At 38.5% G+C, this 12,221-nt stretch overlaps 1 protein-coding gene across 6 annotated transcripts in view; it reads right to left on the reverse strand.

The window, feature by feature from the left end:
• The window catches only part of LOC131048035 (uncharacterized), a 298,163-nt gene that overhangs the window by 96,764 nt on the left and 189,178 nt on the right, over positions 1-12,221 (reverse strand). For all 6 annotated transcript variants that reach the window (XM_059207094.1, XM_057981866.2, XM_057981863.2 and 3 more), the window contains 2 exons: positions 11,280-11,363; positions 11,008-11,124 (listed from right to left, as the gene is read on the reverse strand). In XM_059207094.1, the coding sequence (XP_059063077.1) occupies positions 11,008-11,124; positions 11,280-11,363 (201 nt within the window). The remainder of the gene's footprint in view (positions 1-11,007; positions 11,125-11,279; positions 11,364-12,221) is intronic.

Here is a 12,221-nt window from a genome sequence, read left to right on the forward strand (position 1 = left end):
TTATAGGGAAAGAGGTGCTCAATCGTTCCATCAAAGAGTACATTTACTAATGGTACATTCAAGTTACTTGAATCTCCCTTCTAAATTCCCTTAGCCCCAAACTGACTTTATATGCTGACCATTTCTTAGAAACTCTTGATGGGACCACTGTTCAGCCCATCTATCTTCAATGTCATTGGTCTCATGGTTTGAGGATTCCTTTTGATCAATTTTGGGTGCATTTCCATCCACTTCATGTTGTGATGGATAACCATACTTTACAGAGCAAAATATTTTGCCATTTTTGTTCTCTTTTGAGGATTCCTCTTGGTCAACTTTTGGGTGTATTTCCATCCAGTTCATGTTGTGATAGATCGCCATATTTTACAAAGCTAAACATTTTGCCACATTTGTTCTGTTTGGGAGGCAGTGCTTCAGGATATTTTATTTTCCAATTCTGGTCTACTATGATATTGTCATGTCCCCTTTCTAGAGTGGACGTCAGAGACGGAGGAGTTGGCCTATCATTGGAGTCTTGTACGCTGACAGTGGTGGATAGAGACTCAGTGAGGATATTCAGTGTTTGGGATTTGGTGTTCTGGTAGTAGTAGACCAGTTTGGAGCATTTCCTTAATTTTAGGAGGCAGTTCCTACATTTGTGGAGGCTATTCCTACTATTTAGGAGGTTATGACAGTATCCAGGGTTGGGTTTCCATGAGACTATTCCTTGGTTTCAGTTTCAGAAGATTTGGGTATGTTTCCTAGTTTCTAGGAGCATCCCTAGATTTTAGGGATAAGATTGCCAGTGGATCCATGATTTCCGACTTCAGTCACAGACAAGTGGCAGGTTCTGTTTTAGGCTTTTGGAGTCATTTGAGCCTTTTGCAACAATTTGGGTTATATTTTTAATATATTTAAATATTTCCTAAGTTAGCGTTTAATTAATTAAATAAGGCTATGTTTATAGCCATTTTGGAGTAATAAGGGGTTTTTGGCTTCATCTGGATGCATATGCCCATGTGTTATAGCTCGTTGGAAAGGTCTTGAGCTTTTCTAAATGTTTCCCATTTGTCAGGGACCCTTTTGATGAACAAAATTCTTTTATATTAAAAAAGTGGCGTTTTCTCTATACTTGGCGACTAAAAATGAGAAATAAGACTCTATAAGCCTAAGCGCACTTTTCATACACTTTTAGGGTTCGAGCTAGAGGGGAGGAGTTATAAGGAGATGGTAACCTAATTATCATCTATCTTTTACACATTTTCATCTTTGATTTGGAGAATTTACTCTGGAGAGCGATTCAGCATCTGGGACGAAAACCCCAGGGTCTTGCCTGTCTGGGACGTAGCCCCCAGCACAGTGGTTATTGGTTCTAGCATTCAATTTCAGTGCCTTGGAGTTGGTACGACATCTTTCTGGAGGATTCAATGGATAGAGTTAGGGTTAAGCGTGGAGGTTGGGATTTCCAGCTTGGCATCACCTAACAGATGTACGGTTGTACCTTGCAGCCATTTCTCTTCCCACGTGGAGCTATGTAAGAGCGTTGGACATTTGCAACAACTTCATTCTTGATTGCAATATTCACTCTTTATCCAGGTTGGAATCATTGTTATTGTAATCTTCCTAGAATTGTTTGGAATCACTATCTGGATAATTATTTGATTTAAATAATCAGAAATCTGCTTGATACGATTCTGATTTGGCTGTGTATGAACATTTATTTCCAGTACTCTTTTCATGTACTTGTTCCTCAATTATTATTTGCTGAAAAACTATCAAAACACAAAAATAAACAAACCTTCTGCAACTTCTGTCTATTCTCTAAAACCATTAAAGGAAACACAGGAAAATATAGTTTATTAATTTAAAAACTACAGCAGATCAGCAAAGGGATCCATCAGGGATCTTTCAGATATCCATGGGAGTTACTATCGTTTATACAAAAATTCTAGTGGTTCTCTATCCACTTTCTTCCACTATCTTGATCCAAGGTTCTTGGTCTTTGCCTTTGTGAGGTCACCAAGTTTAGGCATACATCTCCGTGTCATGAATCAGTGATACCCCAGATCTACCAAATTGAATATTTCCTTCTTTCAAACTGTTACAGATGTTGGTGGCATTAAGCACCCTTTAGATACTCTTGATTCAAATATGGATGGAGCAAATAAAGAGGCATTGGTCATCCTTGTAATTTGCTAAGGCTGTAATTTCCCAAACTAAATTTTCAATGTGCATGCAAGGATTCTAGCACTTTCTCATCGCTGAGATCCCAAAATGGGTAGGATGTGAGTATATGGTAGCTAGAATGCTAATCAAATAAATTACATTCACTGGTGGCAAGCCACATAGTTACAATACATGTAATGACAGATTATGAAAGATTGTCAAATGGGTTTGGCAGCTATGCCAGTCAAACTCACTGATCTTAACAAAATGTGTAATGTTCCGGACTTGTACGGTGCAGATCAACCGTACGGTGGAAGGGGACACCCGTGCGGTGACTGGGTGGATGTACGGTGGGAGAGGAAGACCATACTGTAGGGGATGGAGAGCACGACGTACGATGTAAATGTCGTACGATGGAGTGACGGGAGGCATACAGTATAATAGTCGTACGGTGATGTCAAGCGGCCGTACGGTGGTGAGGAGGGTGTACGGAGTGGCCACATGAGGTTGTACGGTGGTGAGGGAGGTGTACGGTGGGGCCAAAGAAGGTTGTATGGTGGTGAGAAGGGGAGGGGTGGTAGTACGGTGTGTGGCTGTGAAGACGCAGAGGTACGGTGAGCTTTAGCGGTTGTGTGGTGACCTTCCGGAGTAATGGATTCTGAATATTAGGAGTCCTCCTTATGCATGTAAACCAGATTAACAGAGACACAGAGAACGTAAACAATGATAAAATTCAAGATTTACCAGATCCGAAACGAGTACAATGACAGAATAGCGTGAGAGGTGAACCTCATCGAAACTGTAAATACCAAATAGGGACGGTCTTTCACCTCCGAAATGGTGGATAACAGAACTCCAACAGGTATTCGCACAATAGAGAAAAGATACCAAAAATTCGCATACCTACAACAATGAATAACATGGCCATATATATGGGCTCCGGGAAACTTCCTGAAGGGTTACAAATGGGCCGACACGACCAACCAAAACTTGTCTAATCTAATTAAATAAAAGGGCCCGAAAGATTTGTTATTAAATTTGGGGCCTTACAACAAAATAACTAGATTTATTATTTAATTATATCGGGGACATCACAGTCCTCCCGGGCCAAAAAATACTTGCCCTCAAGCAATTGCAAACTTGGATGTTCAAGAATTTGCTCGCCTTCCCAGGTGGCATCCTCAATGGGTAGATTCTTCTAGCATATAAGGAACTCTCTGACTGTGCATGTTCTCAACCTCTTTTCTCTAACATTGACGATCTTCGCCGACTCCAGAATTAGTTTCCCTTCTTCGTCGATGGGTGGCAGATCCCTGGACACTGTGACGCGCTGCCCGATGGCCTTCTTCAAACATGATACGTGAAAACATTGTGAATCCGACTCCCCTCCGGAAGCTCCAATTTGTAGGCAACTTCACCCTGTAAGAACCCACACTTGGTGGACTCTAACCAACAACAATTTTCTGCCTTTGTTTGATTTTTCAATGTTTTCAATGTTTGGATTTTGCTTGAGTTTTCAATGATGTTTCACCAAGGAATAAAGAAAGTGCAAATAACATATGCTGCAAACTAGAGTATGGAAATGAGAGCTACAGCCATAAGCATTTTATCGAACATTTGCCATGCAATTCCTATTATGAAATGTTGACTTTCAGCTAGGGACATTAAGACAAACAGTTATCTTGCAAACTGAAATAAATACTACAAATATATCATATGCAACTCCTTTTTATTGATGTCCCAATTACCACAGATATGAAAGGGCCAAGACTCTTGGCTGACAGCTAAATATGATATGAAACAAAATACCCAGGTTTGAGTACAATGGCAGCATACAACCAACTTCGAATGTCTATTAAATACTGAAATTAAATGCAAGAGAACCTGATCCAATGAAGCGCCTACATTGTGGGTAATGTAGCAACTCAAATACCATGTAAATTGTGAAGCAACATGTGTGGCTGCTGCTGCTATAGTAAGGCCTCCAACAATTATAAATTCTGCCCAAATTCCAATGTCATGGCAGCAGCAACTAATCTGGAAATGAGCAGCAATTAAAACCCTTGAAGAACCCTTGAGTAGACTCAACTAAGATGCAATATACTGTAGCGATTTTACTATTCACGTATCACTGTAGCGTTTCACTATTCACGAGTTACTGTTCATGCGCACTGTTCACGGCACTGTTCACCGCACTGTAGCGGTGGATGAAATAACTTGCAATCTGCTCTTAAAACCTTGAATAACTTGTTGATAATCTCTCCCAACAAGAATGATATAACTCCATGTGCCAAAGAAGGATGATTCACAACCAACTATAAATGTTCTTCAACAATAAACTTCAAACCCTTGTAGAAAACTTCACCAATTTGCACAAATGAAAGAACTGAAGTATTCTTTCCCACAACTGCAATAATTCAGATGTTATTTCACACCTTCAAAATTGCTATCAATAGGAAGTTTTCGTTTCCTATGATCAAAGAAGAAAATTGCGAAAGCCCTAGGCTCCACAATAAAAATCAATCAAAATACTATTCATCAACTGGATGCCGAGAATGAACTCTTGCCTTTCCTTTTATTCTTTCCTTAAGAGAGCTCAAACACCTTCCTGGCCAATGTGGGATAAAAGATTTATTCCCACATTAAATTATTCACTTAACGCACTTTATTATATTAAAGTGACTTTATTATTATAAAGTTACTTTAGAACTTTATAATAATATTAAAATATTAAATAAATCACTTAAGTCACTTAAACTTTAATATCTCTTGATGTACTTGTCTGATTGCTAAACCGTCTGAACCAGGAGTTGACTCTCCCTGTTCTCCATGTGATTGGATGCCTGTCTAAAAATAGAAACCCTGAATAGTGACTTACTATAAATAGTAAGTATGTGGAACTGAGTCTAGAAATAGCTGCAAAGGCCCAATCAAGGTTGACACTGCCAATAAGCTCTGCTCAGGTGTCTTTCTATTAATAGGAACCTTGACTCTCCCAAAATAGTAACTTACTATAAATAGTAAGTGTGCCAATCTGAGTCCAAAAAAACCTGTGCAAAGGCCAAAACCTGAATCCAGCTGAAGAGTAATGTCTCTAATCACCAAGTAACTGCCACACGAGGCCCTCTATCAATAATTATTAGCCTACGAGGGTCAAATGATAGGATAATTCTTACAAACTCTGATGCTCGCAAAATGGGGACATTACACACCCACTCTCCGAACCACCCTGTAGGGTCCATAGAAATGTGGCTTCAGCTTCTCCTTACCACTTGTCTTCAAGGAGGATTGTCTATATGGTTGAAGTCGGAGGTAAACCAGATCACCAACCTCAAAATTCCACTCAATCCGATGTCGGTTCGTATACATCTTTTGCTGGTTCTAAGCCCTCTGTAGGTTGTCTTTGAGAGACGTCAGGATGTCTAAACTCTCCTTAATCCAATCTTTGGCCATCGGTGCACGACTGTCTCCCAATGCCAAGTCAACAAATGAAGACGGTTCATAACCGTACAGTGCTTTGAAAGGTGGCATGCCTATCGACATGTGATAAGTGGTATTGTAGCAATGTTCACCCAAATGTAACCAGCGAACCCAAGCCTTTTATTGTGCTCAGACATAGTTCCTGAGATAACCCTCCAACCTTTTGTTCACAATCTCGGTCTGTCCGTCTATCTGCGGATGGGAGCTCGTGTTGGGCGACAGCTCGGTTCTGGCCAACCAAAATAACTCCATCCAAAAGGTACTCAAAAAATGGCTATCCCTGTCACTGACTATGTTTCGCGGTAAACCATGTAGGCGGAACACCTCAAGGAAGAACAACTCGGCTACATGGACTGCTCGATCTCCTGTGGGGATGGCAAAAAAATGTGCATACTTGGTCAATCGGTCAACTATGACAAAAATGCAATCCTTTCCTTGCATTCTGGGGAGTCCCGTAATGAAATCCATCGAGATGCTATCCCATTTCTGATTGAGAATTGGCAGTGGTTGCAGCAGTCCGGCGGGTAGGTTATGCTCAGATTTGTTCTGCTGACAGGTGAAGCATTCCCGTACATACTGCAGGACGTCGTCCTTAAGCCCCTTCTAGGAAAACCTTTCACGGATCTGTCTATAGGTTTTCAAGTATCCCAAGTGTCCAGCCAAGGGAGAGTCGTGCAATTCCTTCAGAACCTTTTCCTTCATCTCGGATTCGGGTACCAAATAAATTTTGTCCTTGTAATAAATGATGACCCCAATATAATTAAATAATAAATCTAGTTATTTTGTTGTAAGGCCCCAAACTTAATAACAAATCTTTCGGGCCCTTTTATTTAATTAGATTAGACAAGTTTTGGTTGGTCGTGTCAGCTCGTTTGTAACCCTTCGGGAAGTTTCCCGGAGCCCATATATATGGCCGTGTTAGTCATTGTTGTAGGTATTTGGTATCTTTTCTCTATTGTGCGAATTCCTGTTGGATTTCTCTTATCCGCCATTTCGGAGGTGAAAGACCCTCCCTATTTGGTATTTACAATTTCGGTGAGGTTCACCTCTCACCCTATTCTGTCATTGTACTCGTTCCGGACCTGGCAAATCTTGAATTTTATCATTGTTTACTTTCTCTGCGTCTCTGTTAATCTGGTTTACATGCATAAGGAGTACTAATATTCAGAATCCATTACTCCGGAAGGTCACCATACAACCGCTGAAGCTCACCGTACCTCTGCATCTTCACAGCCACACACCGTACTACCACCCCTCCCCTTCTCACCACCGTACAACCTTCTTTGGCCCCACCATACACCTCCCTCACCACCGTATGGCCTCCTGTGGCCACACCGTACACCCTCCTCACCACCGTATGACCCTTTGGGCTCCACCGTACGGCCGCTTGACATCACCATAGGGCTATTACACCGTATGTCTCCCCTCACTCCACCGTACGACATTTACACCGTACACCGTTCTCTCCATCCCCTACCATGCGGTCTTCCTCTCCCACCGTACGTCCACCCAGTCACCGCACGGGTGTCCCCTTCCACCGTACAGTTGATCTGCACCGTACAGGTCCGGAACATTACAAAATGCTGATGCCTTGTGCCGTTATCACTCAGAAACGGAAACACACAACAATGAGAAAATATATCATTCAATAACAAGCAATTGGAAGCCTAAATTCAAGGCACCTAAGAGACATAACAGTTGCAGAGTGGAACAGTAGACAATTTTGCTGATTTAGGACTAACATGAAAGTGGTATGACCTAGGTAAACAAGTTGAATCAGCAGTCCAAATGATTGCAATAATCAGAAATAAGCTCCAACAATATTATTTGCACATGTAGTGACCAGGAATGAGGATTTATCCACTCAAATGCAGGTAGAAACTCAATAAATAACCCAAGATCGATACTACTTGGACAGGTTTGGCAGACTTCAAACCTTTCAAAATTACCTGCAATCTCAAACACTTTTCAAAGGAATGATAACCTTGTGGTAGCTATACGTCCTCCAATAATGGTAGGTACAACAGCGATACGCAAATACTGCATAATGATTCCTGCAGCAGCTGCAATTAGCTTCAACTATGCTACATCCATTAAGGAATGGTGCAGCAGTTCTAAAATCACCCAGCTAGTTGATATGGTTGGAAAAACTTGGAATAGCAATGACGATGTTGTGAAGAATAATATGCTTGAAACCAATAATGATAATCAATGTTAGAGACACAGAAATATGGAAGAATAGCACCACTTTATCTGATACTTCCAATATGTCAAAATACAAGATTTAATTTACAAACCTTCCTCTAACAAATACAAAATCTGAAAATCCCACAAACCAACAGAAATATGCAAAACTGTAGCGCAGCACTGTACCAATATAGATCAACATAGTAGTCGTACAAATCAACATAGCAACCATACAAATCACTGTAGCAAACTTGTCAATCTAAAAATCTTCAATAATACTCATGAAACTTGAACTTCTTCAAAAGCTTCAGCACAATAGCAATCCCTGCATACAATTGTTCAAATGGATGAAAGGATTTTTGTCAGCAAATCCAAAGAAAACTCTAATGGTTTTTATCCTCCAAATTTCAATGCAAAAAGGGTTTTTATCCTTAGGAAAAAGTGACAAAACGATGAAAATGGAAGTTCAATCTCAGATGGGGGTTTGATCACAATACCATGAATCCTTCTTCTCTCCCAAACCTCTCTTTTTATACGCTCTTTGTGGAAATATAATATAATTTTCTTTTCCCTTTTCACTCCACAACTTAATTTTCAAATGCCTAGAAAAACATGTTAAATAAACATTACTTTTGGCCCTCAGCCCTAACAACACTTTAACTTTTTAATAATAAAATAAATTGCATTTTATGAAAATAGCACAAAGTTACTTTTTCAAAAACTTAAATTATGAAATTATTTTCCTTGCAACACCCCAATAGCCTATGGAAAATTAAAATAGTAACCTAAGAGTCTTCTAATGACCTATGCTTGGAAGAGGGATGACAAAGGCAAAGGATATTTAGCATACCAATGATTACAACATATGCTAATGACTCTGGCTCTATCTGTTCTCGACATCAAGGAGCCTCTCACTCCCCTCTTCCACATTACGAATCTCAGGGTTAAACTGACTACCATTTGTTTCTTACTACCAACATTTCTTTGGCTTTGAATGTAAGGAGAGGTTCTATGTGAAATCAACTCTCATAAGATTGTCCAATTTGTCCCTCTTATCCCTGTACTTTTCCCATCAAACATTCTCAAACTTTGCATTGGTACTTCTACAACAATCGATAATTATATTGTTAGCTCATTCCATGCATCCTTGAACGGTAATACCTAAGGATTTTGGTTCCCCTCCTTGGTGATCTTCATTTATTCCTAATGCTTTTCAAGGGTTCCCCCTATTATAATTGTGTACTAGTTTGGGGGTTACTCGTTTTAGATCAACATCATGTGTATATCTTCTCTTTTTAACAAATAAGTCCTATTTAAATTTTTATTAAACTGAAAAGATGATAGTACATAATTCATAAAAAAGACAAGTGGTATAAAGGCACACCCTCATATTCTAGGCACGACAAAGTCCAAAACAAATAACACTAAGCAACTAAAGAAATCCCAATAGAGGTAAGATCTTTATCATTAGACTTTCCCCAAACATCTCTAGGGACAGAGTCATCAATAGGCTCTAGACCAATGAGAACTCCCTCCTCTTTAGGAGTGTATTCCAAAGCAAGTTGAGTACATATTGGGGAGATAGCCAAATCCAAGTGTGGAACCTTGCCTAAATCAGGTCATCCAATTGTGTACCACACCCATGTGAGGAAGCAAAGGGTAGTTGAGAAGGTTGAGACTGTCCTCTACAAGAAACATTTTTCTAGTACCTAGAAGCTAAGAATTGTAGGATGGAGAGCCTCTCTCACATCCAAGAAATTGGTTGTGACCATGTCTACACTCTCAAGGGAAGGGAGGTGAAAAAGTACTCTAGCAATAGTGTTGAGAGTATTTCCCTAGAGGTCAAAAAACTCCTAGAGATGAGCAACTTCAAGTGCAACATTATGAGCTTGCACTTTAATCTACATAAGAACACTAGAACAAATCATAGTTAAGTATAAATAGAAAAATGCTTGTCTATAAAACAACCTGAAAAAAGAGTTGCATTTCTATCTTTCCAAATTCTTTAGAGAATTTCCACCCTGAAAGTCTGCCAGATTTGGGTATACTTGGAAGGGAGACAAGGTCAATCTTCCAATAGAACCGTATGCCAAAAAAACAAAGTGGGCCTTAAAGGCATGAAAAAATTATGGATCCAAAGCCACACTTCTTGAGCTCTAGGAAAAAACCAGAAAAGGTGTTTGATATTTTCAAGTTGCCTCCAAAGGGACGAGGACTGAAAATCCTGAAAGGGGCCAAGCAAGCACCAAAAGGAAGACCTTGATAGAGAATACATCAGGCAAAGTGAGCCAGCTTAGGCTCAAGTATAATTGACCAAACACACTGGAAACAACACTTCCATGAACCAATAAAGGACTGGAAAGGGTATCCACATACATCTTTTTTGGTTTTTCTCACTTTTTTGTTTTTACTTCATGTCTACAATTCCTTTTCTCCTAGCCCTTTGCTATTGTACGTCTACATTCCAATCCACTTAATCTATCTTCGGTCATTCATGGATATTAATATAATATCTTTCTAATGTTTGATTTCCCTACACAGAAATAGGCTTCTCAAATGCCAATTGTGGGGGTGTGCAAGTTTAAAGACCATCTAAAACTCATCAAAACTGTCATGTCAATGAACCATCGTCTAATCTTCTCTACATCCTTAGAAGGCTTTGTCTTTGTCCCCTAAATCACTTTCCATTGTCCCTTACTTGGAAGTCATAGAAGCCTTCCATGACAAATAGCTGTGAGGCACAATGAATGCATGGAGAGAATAGTAAAATGCTTATAAAGAACAAAAACTAAAACAGTGAAAGAAATCAAATTGTAACACAGATGTTGCAAGAGAAAGAGAATGGAACAAAAATATGTTCCTTACCGCCCACAAATATTATTGAACACTTCAAAGTCAATATCAAATCCCCCATAAGATATCGTTACACAAAGTACAATTAACCCTTTAAGGACAAAACCAGTACACAGTACTCCTAATTTTATTGTGTAGACAGAAAGAGAACAGACAATTAATCAGATTGAGAAAACAGCAGCCTCTAACTACTCCGGATGAAGTTGTGGCAACATTAATTCTAATGTTTTCCTTATTTCTAAAAACACTAAATGAACTCCTTATCACTGTCACTTACTATCTTCTCACATATATAGACTCAAATAGAATGCCTTGTACTTGGCAAACATGGAAAGAGAGAACCTGCCAGTAATGACTACATCAAAATAGTCTAGCCACTCATCATCACGAGGTGTAGTTCCATTCACTCCACACTTTCCACAAAGATAATTCATAACCACATGTGTATAATCCCACAGGCTGCAAAACAGAGAAAGTAACCAAAAGCATGAAAATAGGAAGAAATAGCAAAACTAAAGCAGATTGAAACTATATAATAAATTGATAGAATTAAATGTTTATCAATATTGAGCATTAGTTATATAGATATTTATTAAGAAGCAATATTATGTTACCTGTTTGTAACTAGGAAGGTCATACATCCAGAATTTCGAAGCATTTTTAACATTGGTAATATCATGCGGTCTTCATAAATAAACCTAAGAGTTAAGAAAATTCTTAAATCAGTAAAGCAATACTGCACAGGAATAAGTGCACACCTCATATATAAAAAGACATTATGATAGATGTAAAAATTATTTTCCTTTAGTAGTGATAGATATTAACAAAACTATTTACTTAGTTAGAAACTTAGAATTTATGTGGATACTCTTAATGTCTGAATCAATTCCCATAAAAAAACAAGCTTTATTAAATTGAGGATGTTATACGAAGAAATCAATGAATGCAATAAATACTCTTCATCCTCAACATCAATCATGTTCTTTTTTAATTAGCAATTTAGCAAAGATAAACATATTATTGTCCTAAAAAGGGTACTTACAAATAATATGTTTCCTTTGTAATGAACAAGTCTATTATTTATTTACAAAAACAATTAATCATAGACCTTGATTTTGTCAATGTAATATTTACTTCACCTTGGATATGTCTCTATCCTAAGTGTGATATTGTACCTATTTAATAAGTTTAGTTAGAATATTGAGAACATTTGACTATTCTCACCTAGGTAGCTAATAATAACATATATGCCTTGATTTGAGGTACACAAGTGCCATCTCAACCTTATCAATCCTTGAAAGATGTTAGTCAAATGCCACCTCTATTTACTCAAAACTACCTGTGTCTCAGTTAGACTAAGTTAACTCATTTCCTAATTATAAGTAATTGAGAATCAAACTCATACCTCTTTAAAATATCATCTCTATGATTCATGGATCCAAGAGCTCTATATATTTGAATGTCACTCTTTGCAATTATCGTCCTTCATATTGAATATAAAAATTCTTTAATTCATTTCCTAGTTTTGTGATTAGCTTATAGTCATGTGTATATGA

This window comes from Cryptomeria japonica, chromosome 6 (genome assembly GCF_030272615.1).
Source record: "Cryptomeria japonica chromosome 6, Sugi_1.0, whole genome shotgun sequence".
Lineage (NCBI taxonomy): Eukaryota > Viridiplantae > Streptophyta > Pinopsida > Cupressales > Cupressaceae > Cryptomeria > Cryptomeria japonica.